At 45.6% G+C, this 22,871-nt stretch overlaps 1 protein-coding gene across 1 annotated transcript in view; it reads right to left on the reverse strand.

Moving 5' to 3' along the window:
- kcnq3 (potassium voltage-gated channel, KQT-like subfamily, member 3) overlaps nt 1-22,187 on the reverse strand; it is a gene marked incomplete at both ends in the record, with an annotated part of 64,480 nt that extends 42,293 nt beyond the window's left edge. Inside the window, one exon of the mRNA XM_079217132.1 lies at nt 21,892-22,187. Within this exon, the coding sequence (XP_079073258.1) occupies nt 21,892-22,187 (296 nt within the window). The remainder of the gene's footprint in view (nt 1-21,891) is intronic.
- Nucleotides 22,188-22,871: the final 684 nt, after the last annotated feature.

Below are 22,871 nucleotides of genomic sequence, written 5' to 3' on the forward strand. Positions count from 1 at the left end.
CACGTGACAAACAAGTCAACAATGACTTCTCGTTTCACACAAGGCGCGACCGGCCGAGTCCTTTAACACGACTGGTTCCCACTGGTCCCAGTGCTGCTGTTCTGCAGAGTCATGGCTCTGGAACACGGTGGGAAGACATCAAACGATGACATTTTTCTTCCACTGCTGCATTTGGCATTCTAGTTTCCATGGTGTCTGAAACACCAACCCTCCCTTCCCCCACCTTGCAGTCATTGTCGGAGCACAGACCTGCTCACCACGCGAAGATGAACATGCTAATTGCCTCTTTTATTGGACTGGAAGCAGAGAGTTACTTTCATTGTCTGAAGGAAACTCCAGCAAACAACTAAATCCGAGCGTCAGAAAAACTGATTCCCCCGTTGATGGTGTTCATGCCTCTTGACGATCACAACACCCAATTACCTTGTTTGTGTTCTTGTTTGTGTTCTATTCATGTGCCTCATTTTGCATCGTTGACAGTCCCCCCCCCCCCCCCCCCCCCCTCGCCCCCCCTCCAGAAAACGCTGCAGGCTGAAGTCTCAGCTGATGAGCAAATCTGCTCCCAGTTGAAAGTACAGTGTGTAAAGCAGGATGAGAGAAAGCGACGGGAGGACTGAGAATAAAAAACAACGACTAAATGTCGTCAGATCTAAAGTAAAATAAACAAAGACTCATAAAAGAGAAGGTTTGTTAGAAACACTTTGTTGAACAGACAAGTCTGCTGTTTCTTATTGTTTTCCTGGGAACTTATGTTAGGGAGATAAATATTAATTTATGACAAAATGTATGTATTTAATCAGTTTATCTTCAATAAAATCCGACAATTAAAAAAAATAATTGGAAAAACACTGATGATTCATCTCTCTTCCATTTATTCAATCATTTTATTTTCAGTTCATACAGGTGACTAACTCAAACGCGACAAAAAATACAATTTTAAATTTATTTAAATGATGTATTCTTCCATTGTTCCCAAACCACATGATTCTCTCCAGGAACATTTTCTAGAAATGTCCAGTTGGTTTCTGTGAAGGGGCGACTGTGGCTCAGTGGTGCCAGCATGCCTGACTTTCAATCAGAGGATCAATGGTTCGATTCCCAGCTACGCTAGTCCATGTCGAAGTGTCCTTGGGCAAGACACTTAACCCCCGAATTGCTCCCCGTTGCTGTGTCTATGGTGTATGGAGCAAAAATGTAAGTCGCTTTGGATAAAAGCGTCAGCTAAATGAAATGTATGTTGTGTGTCAAGTCGTTACTACGAACCCGAGAGAGGAACTCGTCCTCTGACTCGGAGGAAGTCCGTAAACCTGACGCTTCGCTTGATTCACAGAGAGACAGAAAACTCTCAAGGTCGCTAAGGAGGACTCGCTGCAGAGGAGTCTGGGAGGCTCTTAAACTGGCCAGAGACCCAATAACATTTTATTTTATTTATTCCATACATTCTCAGCTGCAGGCAGCAGGGAATAAATCCATCTGTTTTGTCCTCATTTGGCTCCGGAGGCCCTGAAGTGTTGTTTCAGAGCTTCAGATGACCGGCAGCAGCCGCGTCGTGACCACGTGTGGACTGATTGAAGTCCGGCTGCAGAGTGCCGCCGGTCCAATCGACTTCCTCTCCCCGCTCAACAGATTTATCACTCGGGATGTGTGAGCGCTCGGGGCCGTCTGACGGATGGATGAGCTTCGGCCCGGCGGCGTCTGTTTTAACTTCATGTCCGTCTCGGGTCACGGAGTCGAGCGGCAGTTTGCTCTGAGTTGTTAGACCTGAAGTCAGACGGCGACACGCAAAACTACATTCACAAGATTCCTGCCGACCGCTGTGGTCTTGGTCCAATGTGGTTCACGGCGGACAAAAAACACATAAAAGTAGAAATGAAGCAGCAGAAAGAAGCCGCTGCAGAACCGGTGGGTCACATGGTGTCATGCAGAGAGAAACACCTGTGAGAGGAGAAGACTCGTTGTGAAGGTTTCTTCCGCGTCAGAGCGATTCAGCGATGGTGACGTGCATTGTGAACACGCTGCCAGCCGGAGCTGCTGAGAGCCAAACCTCAACCAATCCTCAACCGATCCTCAACCGATCCTCAACCCAACCTCAACCGACCCTCAATCAATCCTCAACCCAACCGCAATTGATCCTCAACCGATCATCAACCGATCCTCAACCGATCCTCAACCGACCCTTAACCGACCCTCAACCGACCCTCAGCCGAACCTCAACCGATCCTCAACCCAACCTCAACCGATCCTCAACTGACCCTTAACCGACCCTCAACTGACCCTCAATCGATCCTCAACCCAACCGCAATTGATCCTCAACCGATCCTCAACCGATCCTCAACCGACCCTTAACCGACCCTCAACCGACCCTCAGCCGAACCTCAACCGATCCTCAACCGATCCTCAACCGACCCTTAAACCGACCCTCAACCGACCCTCAACCGACCCTCAGACGAACCTCAACCGATCCTCAACCCAACCACAATTGATCCTCAACCGATCCTCAACCGACCCTTAACCGACCCTCAACCGACGAACCTCAACCGATCCTCAACCGACCCTCAACCGACCCTCAGCCGAACCTCACATCATAGAAGCCGTCCGTTCCACACTCGCTTCTGGTTCACAGTTGCTGTGAACCAGAAGTTCAGCTCCTCACAAAATCCCAGAATGCACTGCTAGAAAACCCAGTCTCAGCAGCATAAACACAGCTGCTGCTCGTTGAATTAATTATAAGCCAGCCTGCTGAAGGTGTTCCAATAAACAGCATTGATAATCATAATAATAATAATGATAATAAGACTGATTATATTCACCAGCTGCAGCTGTGTGAACGCTGCTGCACATCTGGGGCTTCAATGTGGAAACTGAACTAAACCTCAGTTACAAAAACATAAATAGAGTTTCATCTTCACGGGTTAAAGTGTACAATAAACACACAGTTTACGTCACTTAATTTTCATTTCCATGTCAAAACATTGGATCCTTCCCATAAACGAAATAAATAAAACGAAAAAAATTACTAAACGACTAAAAATTGACGTTTTTTTTTAAGGAATAACATTGCAGCCGCCATCAGATGACATCATTCAGTCAGCGTGACGCCGCTAGATCTCAACACTCGTTCTTTTCCTCCCATCGAGGCGCCTCTTCAGTGTGTGTGTGTGTGTGTGCGTGTGTGTGTGTGTGTGTGTGTGTGAAAACACATTCCTTATTCCTTAGTTAATGAATTACTGGGAAAGCGTCATAATCAGCGTCACAGTGACCCCTGAACGCACCTTTACTGCAGCGGCCCTGTGATTAAACACTGGTCTTATTCACTGCGTGGACCTCAGGAAGCTCTCTGGGAACCGTCGTCTGGTCTGATCTGAGCTATCTTTCAGTTTTTTCTTCTGCTATTCTCTCGCCATTTCATTCATTTTCACTCTCTCGTGTCTCATGCTATCATGTCTCACTCTCACATATCACTCTCTCAGCGGCAGTTTGATTCAGGAACGGCAGGACGGCGGTGATGACGGGCGGAGCTTCTCAACGCTGATTGGCTGCCGCAACTTTGCGTCACGCGATTGGGAGAATTCAACTCACGCGAATTTGCGGCGCGTCCTTCGCTCTGTTCGCCCCAGGTCAAACGTTCTGTTCACGCCGCCTCAAACGCGTCTATCTCGCCGCGTCTGTGGATTGACTTTACATGTAATCTGGTCGCGCCGTGTCCGGTGTGAACACGGCATGAAGACATAAGAGCAGCGTCTCCAGACTAAGAAAAGCTTCCACCTTAACTTTATTCTGTCAACCAACACTTTTGAAAAGGAAAAAGCGCTGACTCATCAGTATTCAGATGGCGATGCCCGACCTCCACGCTCTCGTCAAACGGCATTCAGCCTGGACGAGCTTCTTCTGAGACCGGAGACCGGAGGAAGAGAAACTAAACTCTTTTCATTTTGAAGGTTCAGTCGAAGCTCTCGTGTCCGATTCGCTCCTCATCCAGTAAACGCCTCGACAGAGTGATTCCAGCCAATAAGTAAATATGTGCAGTAAATAAAAGTCGTCGTCTTCTCACACAGGAGCTACTGCCCTAATTTGTCAAGTCAGCATCCGTCGGCCCCCGCTGTGTCCTCTCCCGCCCTTCAGAGGCCCTGTGGGCCATCTTTGCAAAATACTGATTCAACCTTCTGTTGAGAAGGAATGTGCACTTTATGTATTGTGTTTCTCAGTGTCACACACACGCACACAATGTATTCATCACGTATGTACAAGAATGTAGGAGGAACCTTTCTGATAAATAAAAAGGACAGGAGATACTAATATTTGAAAAAGTCCAAAAAGATGTCGCCATTGAAAAAGAAAGCCCTGCTGCTCATCTCTGCTGCAGGCTCAGAGGCTGGGAGGCTAACCGCTAACCGCTAACCGACCCCGCCCGGTAACAACAAATAATGGGAAATACCTCAACATTTGTGTAAGAATTTGCTTGGCTGCTTATGATATTATCACTGATAAAGATGATGATGATGATGATGATGATGAAACCCAGTGTATTCAGTGTAGGCAAGGCTGCTGAAACCCTCCTCCACCTCCTCCTACTCCTCCTCTTCCTCCTCTTCTTCTTCTTCTTCCTCCTCCTTTTGCTGCCTGCACACTATATTTTGGTTAGCAAGTGTTTTTAGACAGGGGTTGCCTAGCAACTGGGACTCTTTGTTGTTATATGTCATTGTGCTGTAGCAAAGGCACACACACACACACACACACACACACACACACACACACACACTTCCTAATCCGAACCGACATGCTAAATATAGCGGGCCTGATGGAGCCGGCGTTCTCCGTCTCTTTTATGTGCGACCGCCTTCCCGTGGCGCTTCCGGGTTTCCGACCATTTGGCGGCATCGAACCCCCGGGTCGCACGTGATCCGCCCTTCTGATCGCTGACGTTGTGCATCGGCCGGGTTGCAGCGTCAACAAAAAACTCGGAGGACTCAGATTTGACTTCAAACATAGAGACAGAGCGATACAAAAAATGCAGTGTGTCTCACTCTCATATATCATGTCTCACTCTCTCTCATGTATCACTGTATTGTGTCTCACTCTCATATATCACTATCTCACATCTCACTTTATCACGTCTCAATGCCATGTCTCACTTTCTCTTATCTCACTCTCGCATGTATCACTATCTTGTGTCTCACTCTCATGCCTGGTTAGCGGTTAGCCTCCGACCCTCTGCAGCAGAGTGATGCAGATTTGACAAAAAAGACTTCAAACGCAAAGACGGAGCGATGTTAAAAGAGAGTGGAAGACCCCCCCCCATACACACACACACACACACACTCCGCTCTGTCTGCCCATCCAGAGGGGTTACCGTGGCAACTAGTCACATGATTAACCGGTGCCACTGGTCCAGATACCAGTGGGGGTTGTGGGAGTTCAAAGTGTTTTTAATCTGCTGTTCACAGGTAGAAGAGTCGATTTACAGACGTCAGGAACACAACGAGGAAAATAAATATTCTTCTCTCAACTGTGAATGAATTTAAAAATGTATCTGGTGGGTTATAGTTTGAAGTGGGCTGCTGGAAGGGAATCAAACTGGGATCCGGCTTCTTACGATTACAGTTGAACAATCTCAGAATAACTGGCAAATATTTTTCTGAAAATAAGAGATTTAGAAGACGATCGAAGGGGGAAGACTAAGCGATTGTTAAATAAAACTGTAAATCATAGCTTGTTTTATGAAGAAAATAAAGCCCAAAACTGCTGTATTTGGATGTATTGAACACCATAAGTAATATACAAGTGAAATATATGATTTGGTACACTAGAAAATTCAAATAACCCCAATGGCCCCAATGAGTCCTCACCTGAATGTTCTCTGTTCTAAACCCTCTCTAACTTTGTTCTCCTTCACTTTATCAAAGTCAACCTTTGCAGAGAGAATGTTCACATATTATGGTATGATTTGGGTTAGAGAATGTTCACATATTATGGTATGATTTGGGTTAGAGAATGTTCACATATTATGGTATGATTTGGGTTAGAGAATGTTCACATACAGGTGAACATTTGGGTATGACATTTAGAGGAAAGGGCCTAAAAATAGATTGTTTTTTTAAGTGTTAACCGACATTGTTCTGGAGTTGATGAGGTTTAAAAGACTTTCCCATCTTGTTGCTCATCATTATTTATTTAGTTTTTACCTCCAGTCTAAACTGAGGGATTAGCCCTCGCTGCTCCCGGTGTCATAAAGGAATCAGGAGTGCCCTCACAAGCCGCTTATTAAGCTTATTATGACCGATATTCACGCTTATTGTTGGGCGGTTCACGACGGGAGCAAAGGTGGAAATCAGGTGACGGAGGATAAAGACTCATCGGGGAGGACGGACAAACACAGGACTTTCACCAAGGTCACGCTGTGAAACTACAGTTAACTCATTTTAACTAACAAAGCGGGATCACACCGAACAAGCACGTCATGATCGCCTCAAACGTAACGAACGTTTAAAAAACTTTCAAAAAAAACTATGAGGTTGTTGGAAGGAATCCGCATTCAGATTGTTTGCATAAACCGACTCCAGCTTTTAATAACAATGCCGTCGGTGACAAAACAATTCAAATACGGCTAATTTTAAAACAGAAACGTGTGTTTCACACAATGCAGAAAACAGGTGTTTAGCTGCATTACTTTAATAATTACTCAACCCCTAGAATGGGATGAGAGCAGTTTAAAACATGTAATTTGTTTCTAGAAATGAAAGTATTGATAATATTGTATTAAAGTCCCTGTTTCTGAGTCACTGGCATTAATTAGACCTTTGCTGCTCTGATTCATCCTCTCTGCTCAACATTAATGATCCTGCAGATGGTCTCAGCGTGACTGATGTTCTGTCTCTGCTCCATTGATCCTTCATATTCTTCTTATCCATTTAATCATCTTTTTGTTTTTTTATGAGCAGCAGCCCATTCGTCCTTCGTGTTTTTTCGTCGTGAAGCGCTGTGTGTCGTGGCACCGGAGGAGACTGAGAGTTATTATTATGTTGAGTCAGCTGAAACCAACATGGCTCAGGAAATAGTCCTGAAATGCAATCTGTTGGTTTTGAGCACAGCAACATGAATTGTGCCTCACATCAACATTTTGTTAAAAACAAAAGTTTGACAGGTCGACACTAGAGAGGTATACGGCGTCTATACGTCTCCTCCTGAGTCCACATATGTCACTTCCTGTTCACTGGTTGCTAAAAAACAAGATGACGATGGACAAAATCACAGAACTCGAGGCTTCAAAACATCAGTCCACAAACCAACGGGTGACGTCACGGCGACTACGTCCACTTAGGGTTTGGGTTATGGACATGGTCACCTGACACTGAAAGCAGGGCTCTGGGTGTGGTCACAGGTTTGCCCTTTTTTACCGCCTTTGCAAATCACTGATGAGGAAGAGTGATGAAGAAGAAGGAGAAGGAGACCGCGGAGGAGTGAGCAGTTGGAAGGAGTTCATCTCTGACGGCTATCGACCACAAGACAGGAAGTAGAATGGAGATGAGGGAAGAGTCGCTAGAGAAATAAAGAAGAGGCGTCTGACAGCCGGCGGTGACAGAATGATTAGAGATGCTGCTCTTTATTACCTGCAGAGGACCAGACGTATATTACAGACGTGTTTACCCGCCGCTATACAAAGAGTTATGTTAAGTTAGCTTGTTTCCAGCCGCTTGTAATCGCCCCTTTTTTATTTATTCAGTTAATCTACGTTAATGAAGCTCATCACTACGGGTGGCCAAACGCAGGACTTTCACCAAGGAGATCGGTTTTCGTGTCCCGTTTTAACAGGATGTGTCTACAGGATGTTCAACCTTTGTTTCTTTACGAATTTCATGAATATGAGACGTGAGTTTACAGATAATCACAACCCCTCCTCGGCGTCGTGGAGGTCGGTTTTCGGTGTTTTGAGGGAACGACAGAATGAAGGAGGAGTCGTTCGGACGATGAGTGACACACTCAAAGAGGTGAAGCCTGTGATCAATTATTCACGAGGCTTCAAAATGTCAGCTCTCTCTCTCTCTCTCACACACACACACACACAGTAGCGCCTCTTCCATCTCGAGTCACTGCAATGTTTTGGCGCCGGTGATGTCATCGACCACTAAAACAGTGTGAGGGAACGCGAGTCTCCAGATGAATGGATGCATGTCGAGGAATGTTTTACCCAACAGGAAGTCACAGGATCTGGTCTTGTCATGGACACGGACCAAAGACAAAAACCTCCGCACGTGCAACAAATATCATAATACAAATGACCCTCGTGCAAAAGGTCCGTTTGATATTGTACGAAAAAGTTCTCCTCGTTTTTCGAGGTTCTGCTTTGAATGTTCGGCGACTTCCTGCTCGCAACATCCGTGCAGTCTTTTCAAAATAAAATGCTGTGTTGACAGAACGAAGTGGGAAGGTTTAGGAAAAAGATCGGGTTTGGCTTCAAATTAGTACTTTTAGTTATGTAAAATACCAACGCTTGACTTATTTTTTAACTCAAAAATAATGTAGTGCTCACACTGAAGTTACGTAACGATTCACACGAACAGCATTCTCCTGGGTGAAAGTCTGTTCATCCATCCGCCTCCTCTCGGCATGCTCTTAAACCTAAATAATTATAATACATATATCTATAAAACCCCAAATCACACACGATTCATTATATCTCCTTTGTGGCCTGTAATTGGCTGTGGAATATTTACTTGACATGGGGAATATTCTCTCTGGGTTCAGATCCCAGATGAGCTGTTTCTCACTAATTATTAGAGCACCAGTCTCGTGGTCTTTCCACGTAGTCTTCCTCGTGGTCTTGTGGTCTTCCTCGTGGTCTCCCTCGTGGTCTTCCTCGTGGTCTCGTTGTCTTACTCGTGGTCTCGTTGTCTTACTCGTGGTCTCGTTGTCTTCCTCGTGGTCTTGGTGTCTTCCTCGTGGTCTCGTTGTCTTCCTCGTTGTCTTCCTCGTGGTCTCGTTGTCTTACTCGTGGTCTCGGTGTCTTCCTTGTGGTCTCGGTGTCTTCCTCGTGGTCTTCTTTGTGGTCTTCCTTGTGGTCTTGTGGTCTTCCTCATGGTCTTCCTTGTGGTTTTTCTCGTGGTCTTCCTCGTGGTCTTCCACGTGGTCTTCCACGTGGTCTTCCTCGTCTTCCTTGTTGTCTTCCTTGTGGTCTTCTTCGTTGTCTTCCTTGTTGTCTTCCTTGTGGTCTTCTTCGTTGTCTTCCTCGTTGTCTTCCTTGTGGTCTTCCTCGTTGTCTTCCACATGGACTTCCTCATTGTCTTCCTTGTGGTCTTCTTCGTTGTCTTCCTTGTTGTCTTCCTTGTGGTCTTCTTCGTTGTCTTCCTCGTTGTCTTCCTTGTGGTCTTCCTCGTTGTCTTCCACATGGACTTCCTCATTGTCTTCCTTGTGGTCTTCCTCGTTGTCTTCCACATGGACTTCCTCATTGTCTTCCTTGTGGTCTTCCTCGTTGTCTTCCACGTGGACTTCCTCATTGTCTTCCTTGTGGTCTCATAGTCTTCCTCGTGGTCTTCATAGTGGTCTTCCTTGTGGTCTCGTTGTCTTCCTTGTTGACTTCCTCGTGGTCTTCTTCGCTGCCATCTGTTCTGCAGATTACATTATGCCATGAAGAAGAAGCACTTTGTGCGCCTCCCTGAACCCAAATGTTTTCAGATCTAATTAACTCTTGAATTACGTGTTAAAGGCTACGGAGGAAGAGGAGGAAGAGGAGGAGCCTGGCCTTCTCCCAAGCTCCTCGTACATCATGTGGGAGACAGCAGCGAGGAGGAGGAGGAGGAGGAGGAGGAGGAGGAGGAAGAGAAACTAAACTCTTTTCATTTTGAAGGTTCAGTCGAAGCTCTCGTGTCCGATTCGCTCCTCGTCCAGTAAACGCCTCGACAGAGTGATTCCAGCCAATAAGTAAATATGTGCAGTAAATAAAAGTCGTCGTCTTCTCACACAGGAGCTGCTGCCCTAATTTGTCAAGTCAGCATCCGTCGGCCCCCGCTGTGTCCTCTCCCGCCCTTCAGAGGCCCTGTGGGCCATCTTTGCCAGCGATTTGGCTTTTTTTTTTTTGCCAATGAACAGAAGCGACCATGTTTAGGACCAGTCCTCCTTTCATGTTGGCAGCAGGCCCTGTTTCACAAAATACTGATTCAACCTTCTGTTGAGTCTCCGCATCCTCCAAAGCCTCCTGGAAACAACAACAACAGCCCTCAGTCACCCGAGGCCTCAACGCCGGCCTTCAGGAAGCAGAGTGCATTCTGGCGAGGCAGTCGTGTCTCAGGATGAGCCTCGGAGGCTTTGGAAGAAACGCTCCATTACGGCCCTGAGAGGGGGGGTTAGAACAAATGGTTCCTGGTGCAAAGTAAATCCTGAATAAATGATGAGAGCGTAGTTTCACTCTGGAGCTAAGTGCAGGAGGAGGGGGGTCTGACGCTGCCGGCTCACGCTCTCCGACTGTGAAACCTTTGTTTGTAAGGAAAGAAAAAAACAGTGGTGGGCCACAATGTTTTTTCCCTATTAGCTTTTTTTCTCATTGCACAGCTCCTGTCTTCCTCTGTTGCTCTGCTTCCAGCCTGCTGCGCTGCTTCCAGTGCAGCTTTTTTTAAGGAGAGCTCTTATCCAATAAGATTTCACCTCATTTGTCTCTATGGAAGCAGAGCGGCTTCTAACTAGTCTTTGCAGAGTAAAGTACATGGAGAGTGGATGTTATGGTTGATTGTCATAGTCTTCAACCAATCAGATATTTAGTTTGACATGCTGGGCGTATTCTTTGACGTAAAAGCTCCTGCATGCAAGCTCTGGACGTGTGATTGGTCAGTGGGCAGTGGTTTACAAAGTACCCAAAAGCCATACTAGAGTAAAAGTACAGATATACCTTACTGGGAAATTACTCCAGTAAAAGTGAAAGTCATCTATACTACTTGGGTCCCCTGGTACTGGACCGCACAGAAAAGAATAAATGAAAAATAAAAATAAAACTCAGTAGTATAGCAAGAAACATTCAGGCTGAAACATGAGAGAACATTTAGTGTTCAGCTTGGTGTAGTTTTTTTTAACACTCAATGGCTGAAGGAGGAGAAGAAACAGACTTGGTGGCGGATTTACTGAATGGAGAACAGCACAGATAAACTATACAGGTCCACTATCCACTATCCACTCACTGCACTGGCTCCCTGTTTCATTCCGAATTGACTACAAAGTCTTAGTACTCACCTATAAATGCATCAATGGACATGCACCCCCCTACCTAAAAGAACTTATCACTCCCCTAACCTCCACCCGCCCCCTCAGATCCACAGGCCGCTCGCTCCTTCGGGTCCCCAACACCAAGCTCCGCACCATGGGCGACCGGGTCTTTTGCTCTGCAGCGCCACACTTGTGGAACGCTCTCCTGACCACCTGAGGGCAACTCAGACACTGAACTCTTTTAAGAAAAATCTCTCTCTCTAAAAACCTTTTTATTCAGGAAGGCATTTTTTGCCTGGAATCCAGACAACGGCAGCGGCCGCAGCAGGAGGAGTTGTCAATAAACTGCGGTCAAGTCGGACAGTTTTAGGCTGCCTTCAAAGTATACACAGGAAATCAAAGAAAAAATGACTTCCTGTTAGTTCCGAACCTTTGTGTACTTGTAGTTTACAGATCACGTTTGGATTCATTCATATGTGTTTATAAATATATATATTTATGTAGAAATGAGTGTGTAGCTGCATCCTTTGTTCTTTTAATGTCTGCCTGTGAAATACATTACTACTAGTTTTGATGTGTGTTATATAAATGCAATTTTGTATTAACAACCACACAAGATATGTTTTCAGATTAAACATGAGATGAATAGTCAACAATCCAGCATTAAGTATTACAACTGCACATAAAATAAGAATTTCATCATCTCGAACGAGCCTAATGATGAGCTGTGCGACTCCGCGCCTTGTGCTTAAAAGTTAGAAAATAGCTAATTGTTTTCCACAATAACATGTTTACTAATAATTCAATATTAGTTATTTTTTGATTAACTTTATTTTAATTTTTCTAACACAGTGATAGCACTTTTCTTTTTGTTTGTCTGATGGAGTGATCTGGTTTACTTGAAAGGGATTGCAATGCTCTTTATTCTATTGTTTATAAAAGCGCAGATGGAGACACTAGTACTGTGAGGTACCACTATGTAGTATGTCCATCCGTCCGTGCCCCCCCTCACCCCCCGAAGCTGTAAACCTAGGGGAAACACTGGAGAGGTTAGCACTAGAGAGGCTAGCGCCGGCAGCTAGCACCGTGGAGGGGGAGGAGGAGGCAGGGTTCTCTCGCCGTCAGCTACACAACGCGACATCTTCACCCTCCAACAGGAAGTCACTCCTGTGACAGACACAAACGGCTACCCATGTTAATTAACTGCAAATTCATTTTTGACACACACACACACACACGCACGCACACACCGTCTTGTTAGCGAGGACCGGCTGTAATTGCGTGGTCTAATGAAGAGGAAGCTCTTGAATGGGACCTCCAGACCAGGACCAAAGTAACGGCGATGAAGAGTCAGCTGAACTTTATAACATCCCAAAAGACGACTATTGGTGGGCCGACCCAACAAACATCACTTTCGACCAGACGGTCGGCGTTCATTGCCGAAACAGAACTTTTATTTTTTAGGTAATGACCCAGAAAATAAATGAAGTTGTAATGAGGGACTTTGCATCAAGAAATCCCCAAACATGAGCGCTTCCTGTTTCACACTGCTGGAGCAACGACTGATGAGTTCCATGAATCATCATCAGTCGCGGTGCTCTCAACGTTTAGAGTAATGAACGCTGCTGCTTTCAGGTGCAAAACGGATTTCACAAACACAATCATGCAGCATTCGCAAGCGGCAGGAGAGACGTCGGTCTGGACGGGACCTCACAGGAAGTAGAAAAAAACACTGACGGGGCTGAAATTACAGACTTAAGAGCATGAAGCACACACACACACACGTACACACACACACACACACACACACACACACACACACACACACACACACACACACACACAGAGAAGTGGCTGAGGTTTGGTGTTCGGCACCGGCAGTGGAGAAAGGCATTGTGGGATGGGAGAGGGATCTCCTTTCTCCTCCCGGTAAGATCATCCTCCTCAGGGTCCGACTGCTCCACCTGCACCCATCGATCCATGTGTGTGTGTGTGTGTGTGTGTGTGTGTGTGTGTGTGTGTGTGTGTGTGTGTGTGTGTGTGTGTGTGTGCGTGCGCATCGGTTTCACTCTGCAGAACCAGGAGGAGAGTCAAGATGGAAGCTAAGCTAACCCGAGCTAGGAGCTATAAGGCTAATCTACTTCCTATAGTCCGCTCCTGACTGAAACCAGACCTCGTGCACGGCAGCGTTTAAAGTTAACGTTTTAAAACGCAAAGAAAAGAGTCAAGATCGAAACAGACGCTCAGTTTAAGCTCAAAGCTTCCGATTCTCAAAGGTTTCAGGTTCCTTTAAATGCTCCTGAAGAACTTGTTCTAAACAGACTCTTCACCTTTCAAGAGACCATTCTAGTTTAGCTACATCTCTCTGATGACATGATTGGTCGAACCGAGTCTCACATCATCCATCGCCTGCTGTGTTGATTATCGGCCTTAAAACTCAGAGCAGAAGTCGGTGAGGATCATAACCATAACACTGAGTGATGCTTCATCGTCCACGAGGCTCCGTGTGATCACTGACCCAGCCTCCATCCTCTGAGCCGTAAACGTACTCCAAACGAGCGAGGGTCCTCGTTAGCAGCAGCTAGCTCACCGAGCCGCCCTGCAGCAGCTAGCAAACGGCTACGTGGGCTTTGTGGGGAGCGATTAGAGACTTTAAAGTCATTGTTCAGTCCCCCGACATTAATATATAATCATAAATTATCGCACCTTTCAAGTACAGTGACCTCTGAGGGGAGGGAGTGGTTTGCAGACAGTTGTGGGATCGAAGGCTACTAGCTTCACAAGCTATTGTGGCTAGTTAGCGCTGTAATGGTTCCTGTTCCTCTTCTTGTTCCTGTTCCTCTTTCTGTTCCTGTTCCTCTTTCTGTTGCTCTTCCTCTTCCTGCTCCTCTTCCTGCTCCTCTTCCTCTTCCTGCTCCTCCATCTTGTTCGTCTCTCCAGAAGGACTCACTAATAAATGTCATTACGCTAAATGACCACAACCACAGAGTCCATTAGGACTTGAACCCACGGGCTCAGAGAGAGCCTGTTTTCACGAGGTTTCTTCACGCTGCATCTGGTTCCTAACTCCTTACACGATACGGTATTTTCAAAATAAAGGTTGAGGCAATACAATCTACTGGGTTCCTTTTGTATAAAAATAGAAAAACAAGTTATTATGTACTTTTTGGGGGGAGACAATATTCAGTTTGGCCTCCTCCTGCATGTGGAGCCGACCACACAGAAACGTTATCACATTTTATCACGGGACCACGCTCGGGACCGCTCGGCGTGACGGGACGCTCGGCCTCTCTTCTCCTGAGCGAGCGCCGCCTGCAGAGACAGATGTGACATTTAGGAGCGACGTTAATCTCAATCAGCCAGATTCAGGCGGTAATTTGCTGGTTTGAGGTAATTACGTTTCTACGGAGGTAAAAATAGATTTTTGTCGGCTCAGGAGACAGAAACTGTGCTTCAGTCTGACGACGACAGAAAGGTTTTAAATGAGAGAAAAGAAGTGTATCCATAAATATGTGCATTTCAAGCAACATATTATTATTAAGTGAGCCTTTGTGGGGATGTTTTAGGGCGGGGCTACAGGTGAGTGACAGGTCGACACAGAGACTCCTGCAGGTGAACCTTCGCAGACATCTGAGAGCAGGAAACCACCGACAGGGTTTTATCTTTGCAGCTGTTGTTGTTTACTGGTAAAACAAACAAACAAACAAACAACATCAACATCAACATTCTGCAGGGGATGTGGGATTCAAACAGCCGTGCATTCTGGGAGGGATCCCTCCTGACAGGCTCATCGGGGTCAAGGGTCACCACCGATCTGCTGACGGGCAACATCTCATGTTTCTCTATCTCTCTCTCTCTCTCTCTCTCTATCTCTGCATCTCTGCTATCTCTAATTTCCCTCCACAGTGTTGTTATGGTAACCAACACGATGGTACCGCAGTACATCAGTTCTTGAGTTTTGATACAAAATGGCACACACACAAAGCATATACTTCTATACAACCAGAGGAGTCGCCCCCTGATGGTCAGGAGAGAGAATGCAGCTTTAGCACATGAAGCATAGACTTCTATACAACCAGATGGGGAGGGACTTGGCGAAGGGTAAATTGTTCTTAAAGCACTTTAAAGTGCCCTTCAAATAAATGTGCATTTTAGTCCATCAACATACAAGCATTAAATATCAGTTCACCCACATAACACACCCAATCTCATCCACGATGACAGGCGTTTTGATTAGTCGCCTCCTGATCAGCGAGAGGACATCACACCAAATGAATCTGTCTCTCTCCTCAAGTTGTTTGTGTGATATCAGCTGATGGAAGGCAGAGCTTCGACATGTCATCTCGGTGCAGCTCTGACACCAGCGGCCCATATGGAGTGGTCATATTGGAAGTTGCATATGTCGTGTTGCAGGGAAACGTGCGTGCTGAAGGCTGAAGGATGAAGAATGAGTCAGCCTCTTTGCTGCTTTGCCTCTCTCTCTCTCTCCCTCTCTCTCTCTCTCTCTCTCTCTCTCTCTCTCTCTCTCTTGTTGAGCAAAGAACAACAAAAACAAAGCGTTGTGTCGGTCAGCAGGTGAGAAGAGGGAGGAGTTATGTCCAAAAAGGTTATTTTATTAACTTCAATTAAACTGTAACAACACAGTTCATGATCACATCGTAACTTGACGGAATTTACTGAATTTCTACCAATACCTGAATCACGATGAATCACTTTGAACTGGTTGTTTATTCTGTTTCTGAAAAGTTCATATTTGGGAAGGAACAAGGTTTTCACTTGAACCCGTACAGAAATATCGATGTTTGTAAATACATCACCTGATGTACGTTTCCTTTAATAAGAAAACACAACGTAAAAAGTATTTTATTGTCTCTCCCCGCAAGGAGATAATGCGATCGGCCGTGTATGTGCGTGAGTGAGCGAGTCTATGTGTCTGTCCACAGCTAACGACGCTAACACCGCTGCACCCGAGCTGCTTCATATTGTGCATTTCATTCATGTCTGCATGCATCGGAAAACGCATTTTATTTGCTGCCGTGGATTGACATACTCTCTACTCTTAACCTGCCGACATAGCTAATAGCTAACTGCTACACACACAGCTGACTGCAGACAGACAGTTGTTCTCTTTATTGGCCTCGAGCACGTTTAATGTTTAATGTAAGAAATAGACTCGAGCCTCAATAAACCCTCAAGGTCGCGGCTAAAACTCTGTGAGACGGAGGAGAGACGCTGCAGACACCTGTGAAATAAAGATTTACTGACAACCGTCATCCGTCAATGTTCCATCAGGATGTCAACATTCATGGTTTTCTAGTCGCCGATCTCTGATTAATGTAACAATGTTCCAAAGTGGGAGCTGTAACTTTCTCTTATTTACGGTCAATGCTAACGGCAGTAGCACCGCTAACGGCAGTAGCACCGCTAACGGCAATAGCACCACTAACGGTAGTAGCACCGCTAACGGCAGTAGCACCGCTAATGGCAGTAGCACCACTAACGGCAGTAGCACCGCTAACGGCAGTAGCACCACTAACGGCAGTAGCACCGCTAACAGCGGCGGTAGCACCGCTAACGGCTAACGTACGTAAATCCAGCTGTTTGTAGAAGATGTTTTCACAACAACATAAATAGATTTTAGAGATGAATTATGAGCCGTTCATCATTAAAATTACTAATGACAAGATTTGTTTTATCAATAAAAATACAATCTTTCATCTCCTAATCATTTGAATTGTGTGTTTTTATGAAGAAGAAGAAGAAGAAGAAGAAGAAGAAGAAGAAGAAGAAGAAGAAGAAGAAGAAGAAGAAGAAACGCTATAAAGTACTGTTACAGAGTAGAAGTATAACTTGTAGGATTGTTTCAGAGCGTTGAAACAACAACAAACATCTGGATCTGTTGATATGGATCAATGATCAGTTATTAGTGAACATGTGATCAGGGATCAATTAAATACTAAAATGTGTTTTGGTCTGAGAGGTGAGCAAGGAGAGAGGAAGTCAAACGTCTCCCGGTTCCAGCTTCATGAAAACAAAACAAACAAACAAAGGTATTTTCCCCGGCGGTATCGGAGCAGACGTATATTGATGCTCAACTCTTATGAGCTGACCGGAGTCCAGACAGGAGAAGACTGAGTTATTAATATTAAGATGCTCTTCCTCGTCCTCATCGTCAGAGAGGAAGACAGGAGCTCAGCATTAACTTTACGTTTCACCTTCTGGTTCCTTTTTCCACCAACGACAGAAAACAAAAGGTCAAAGTTCACCCAGAAACACCTCCCGCTTCACCAGAAACACCTCCCGCTTCACCAGAAACACCTCCCCACTTCACCAGAAACACCTCCCGCTTCACCAGAAACACCTCCCGCTTCACCAGAAACACCTCCCGCTTCACCAGAAACACCTCCCCGCTTCACCAGAAACACCTCCCCGCTTCACCAGAAACACCTCCCGCTTCACCAGGAACACCTCCCGCTTCACCAGAAACACCTCCCGCTTCACATTGAAACACCACCCACTTCACCAGAAACACCTCCCACTTCACCTAGAAACACCTCCCGCTTCACATTGAAACACCTCCCCGCTTCACGAGAAACACCTCCCACTTCACCTAGAAACACTTCCCGCTTCACCAGAAACACCTCCCCGCTTCACGAGAAACACCTCCCCGCTTCACCAGAAACACCTCCCCACTTCACCTAGAAACACCTCCCGCTTCACCAGAAACACCTCCCGCTTCACATTGAAACACCACCCACTTCACCAGAAACACCTCCCACTTCACCTAGAAACACCTCCCGCTTCACATTGAAACACCTCCCCGCTTCACGAGAAACACCTCCCACTTCACCTAGAAACACTTCCCGCTTCACCAGAAACACCTCCCACGTCACCTAGAAACACCTCCCACTTCACCTAGAAACACCTCCCGCTTCACCAGAAACACCTCCCCGCTTCACCAGAAACACATCCCGCTTCACCAGAAACACCTCCCGCTACACCCAGAAATACCTCCCGCTTCACCCAGAAACACCTCCCGCTTCACCCAGAAACACCTCCCGCTTCACCAGAAACACCTCCCGCTTCACCCAGAAACACCTCCCGCTTCACCCAGAAACACCTCCCGCTTCACCCTGAAACACCTCCCGCTTCACATTGAAACACCACCCACTTCACATTGAAACACATCCTGCTTCACATTGAAACACCACCCGCTTCACACTGAAGCACATCCTGCTTCACATTGAAACACCACCCGCTTCACACTGAAGCACATCCCGCTTCACCCAGAAACACCTCCCGCTTTACCCAGAAAAAACCCCCGCTTCACCCAGAAACACTTCCCGCTTCACCCAGAAACACATCCCGCATCAACCAGAAACACATCCCGCTTCACCCAGAAACACTTCCCGCTTCACCCAGAAACACCTCCCGCTTCACCTAGTAACACATCCCGCATCACCCAGAAACACATCCCGCATCACCCAGAAACACATCCCACTTCACCCAGAAACACATCCCACTTCACCCAGAAACACATCCCGCTTCACACAGAAACACATCCCACTTCACCTAGAAACACTTCCCGCTTCACCCAGAAACACATCCCGCTTCACCCAGAAACACATCCCGCTTCACCCAGAAACACATCCCGCTTCACACAGAAACACATCCTGCTTCACCCAGAAACACATACCACTTCACACTAAAACCCCTTCCTGCTTCACCCAGAAACACCTCCCGCTTCACCTAGAAACACCTCCCGCTTCACCCAGAAACACCTCCCACTTCACACTGAAACCCCTTCCTGCTTCACCCAGAAACACCTCCCACTTCACACTGAAACCCCTTCCTGCTTCACCCAGAAACACCTCCCGCTTCACACTGAAACACCTCAGCCATGGAGCTCCACCTCTGAGGGTCCAGAGGCTGAGCAGGTTGATGATAACCAATGAGCCTCACCAACTATATGTGTTTCAGGTGTTTGTGTTTCAGCTGCTTCAGGTGTTTCAGCTGCTTCAGGTGTTTCAGGTGCTTCAGGTGTTTCAGCTGCTTCAGGTGTGTCATGTGTTTCAGGTGTGTCAGGTGCTTCGGTGCGTCAGGTACTTCAGGTGTTTTACACTGTAAAACATCACAGCCCTGTTTAGTTATGTCCACTTACTTCTTCTCTTTAACTCAAAGAGCTCTGACAAGTTTTAGATTTCAACTTAACTGTACAAGTTAAAACTTAGTTCAACTTACAATAATGCCTTGTGTTGACTTGTTGAGATTTGTTAGTGTTCATTGAACTTGACTCTTTAAGTTATCAGAAAAAAAACAGAAAAGACTGGACAAGGCGGGAGTGAGGATTTAAATAAGCAAATGCTGTCATGTTTGTGTTTTAGGTAAACTGTATTTTTTAAACCATGGCCAGGTTGAAGCCTGGCCATAATCTACTGGTTAAACACTGCAGATAAGTCATATACTTAAATTCCAATGAAAATATAGGCATTTTGTGGGAAACAAGAAATGACTATTTCCACCGGCGGAGGGATTCTATTAACCTGACAACCTCCAGTGAATGAGGCGGAGTAATTCACCGTTACTTTCCACCTGCAACAAGTAGAGCCAACTGACCAGAGCGCTGAGGATTCTTTTCGCTTGGGCACATGAAGGTGAGTTGAAATGATGACTTTAAGTATTTTTCTTAATTAATAGCACGTAAAACGTTAGTAATGTAACACAGTTATGTAGCTCGTGCTTGTCAATGGTCTGGAAAGGCTTAGATACTTTGTGGCTTTAATGTTTAGCTAGAACTTCTTCTAAGAGAAATGGTTGACCTATTTTATCCGTCCTGCAGTTGATAAAACGTAATTAATGTAGAAGTACAAGCTATTGGTTCATTTTTTAAAGTGACCACACTTGTAAAGTGACACGGGCAGAGTCACTGCCCGTGTTTTGCTTGCTCTTTGTATTTTATTTTGACCTTACAGTAGGCAACATGTATGTATGAATGTGTTGCTATTTAATGTGTATGCCAGTTATGACTTATATTAATGCAGATCATGCTGTAGGGTCGCAGCTGCGCACTGAGCACAGACCGTGTTGATCCCCCTCCCTCTGCTGTGTGGATGCATGTTGTTGTTTTTTGTAAACTGGAGGATTTTTGCTTCAAAATCCCTTGATCCTTGTTTTTGTTTTAACTATTTAGAAATGTAAAAGATTGATAATTTAAGCATAAAGTATATATATATATATATATATATATATATATATATATATATATATATATATATGAAATAAAAATGTTAAACTATCGTGCAATTCATTTTTTTTCTGTTTCCAGATGTCATCAAGACTGTCCAGTACGCGATGTGGAAATGTAAGTTTTGTGCATTCTCCTCTAATAGACAAGGAAGAATAATCCATCATTATAAACAGCATCATGGACATCATCGGCGGTGTTTAGGCCTTCTCTGTACTCAAGTTAACATCATACCCATAATATTGCATTCATCTACTCTTGTCTGTTTTTGTAGGATACAAACCAGAACCGAAGAACAGCTGCCCTGCTTGGGCTTCTATCTTTCAGAGGATTCCTCCGACATAATCCGGATGTGTGATGTAAGACACTGTATTTACAAATGTACTACACTCAATGGTTGTAATACGACAATGGTAACATGTTTTGTGTTCATTAGCTTTATTACCCATAGCCACACACATTTTTATAGAGATTTTGTATAATTACAAACTACCTTTTCAATGGAGTCTCCTTCACCTTTTTTGTTTTAGGGATTTTTAATGAGGACTCACAAAACATTGAACTAGCACTATTTTGGAGATGTCAGTTAAGATGTGAATGTCTTTGTCTTCAGGTTCATGGAGAAACCCTGGATGAATGCAGGTTGGACTGTTGATGGGACACGAAGGCATTCTGCACGATTCACTTCCTTTGGAAGTCTTCGATGTGGCCGAGGCAGCAGAAGATCATCCAACATGAGCTCAGAGCCGATCATCAGAGACGTGCCCACAGGCTTCATGCTGATGGCACAGTCTACTGCCTTAACCTGGAGGAACCCCTAATATGAACGACACCTTCGAGTTGTTTTTTCTATATATGTTTTTCTATTTGGGTGTGTTGAGATGTACTTGTAGCGAATGTTTCAGTCTGTGTATATTTTCTTCCAATAAATGTTATATATTTTGAACAGAAGTAAGAATTATTGGTCATTTCTTTTTTATAAAGCAAGCACACTTTAAATTGTCAGTCCAAATAACATTTATATGCAATTTGAAAAAAATGTGGAATGTAAATCCCCTTAACTTGAAATGGCAAATTGTATAGACATGGTAAAGTTATTTTAACTTGTAACTGTGAGTTACATAAAAGCACAAATGTGCGTTTGTTTGACTCGCTAAGGGAAGTTTTCTTGAACTGATAATGTAAAAACACTTTGTTTTAAGTTGGTGGATCAAGTTCAAACAACAAGGGACAAACAATTCACTCAACTCTGACAACTTGACTCATAAAGTTGAGACAACTAGCACCTTCTAGTTACATCAACCTAATGAACTTTAATCTATCAGTTGAATCAAAGGGAATTTAAAGTTGAGTCAACTAGATCGCTCAAGGCAGCAGGTCAACTTTCGTTTGCAAGTTGAACTGGCTTGAAATGTCTTACAGTGTACAGTGCAGCTGCTTCAGCTGCTTCAGGTACTCACACGAAGGCGTGGTAGAGCAGCGCCCAGCCTCTCGGCCGCTCCAGCGCGTCGTACAGCAGGGTCTGGACCCTCCTCCGGCGGGTGTGACTCCTCTTGGCGGGCCGGCGGTAGTTCAGCGGGGTCTTGGCCAGCAGCCCGATGCCGATGCCCCGCTTCACGTCGTCCCGGCCCGGCGCCGCCAGCAGCAGCGCGCCGTCCCTATCCGCTCCGTGGTCCGGTACGTCCCCGGGAGGCGCGCCGCTCTTCCTCTGCTCCTCCGAGCCGCTGCTAGCGGCGGTCCTGGACCGGAGACCCATGCTCAGTGATGGAGGCGCCGAGCGGGCGGCATGCCATGATCCCTGCTCTCAGCCGCGGGGCACGCGAGGATGTGGACCCCGACTCTCAGCGGTGTGACTGGAGAGAGAGGAGGAGGAGGAGGAGGAGGAGGAGGAGGAGGAGGAGGAGGAGGAGAGCGCGTTACAGAATTGATCCTGTCGGACTATCGGCATCTGGTCCACGTTGAGGAGCAGAGACCCGCACGCGCGTATTCTAAACACTAAATATCACAGTGACGCAACACGGGAGGTGAAAGTCTGATAAACTCTCTGTGAGCACACATCATTATTATTATCATTATTATTAATAATCATATCAGTATTATTATTATTATTATTATTATTATTATTATTATAGGTAATATTACAGAGATCTCACGCGACATTAATCACCTGATCCCTGGCGGAGGAATCCTGTCAATCAATCAATTTAAAATCCAAAAAGAGCAGCGAGCAACATCTCTCTCTCTCTCTCTCTCTCTCTCTCTCTCTCTCTCTCACACACACACACACACACACACTCAGGAGAGACAAAGACCTGGCATCACGCTGCATCCCTTCACACATAAAGAGACACACACACACGGGAGGGAAATAAAAGACACAAACAGCTCCGAGCCGAACCGAACCGAGCCGAACCGAACCGAGCCGAACCGAACCCTACCC

The sequence above is a fragment of the Taurulus bubalis genome, assembly GCF_910589615.1.
Source record: "Taurulus bubalis genome assembly, chromosome: 1".
In the NCBI taxonomy this organism is placed as follows: domain Eukaryota; kingdom Metazoa; phylum Chordata; class Actinopteri; order Perciformes; family Cottidae; genus Taurulus; species Taurulus bubalis.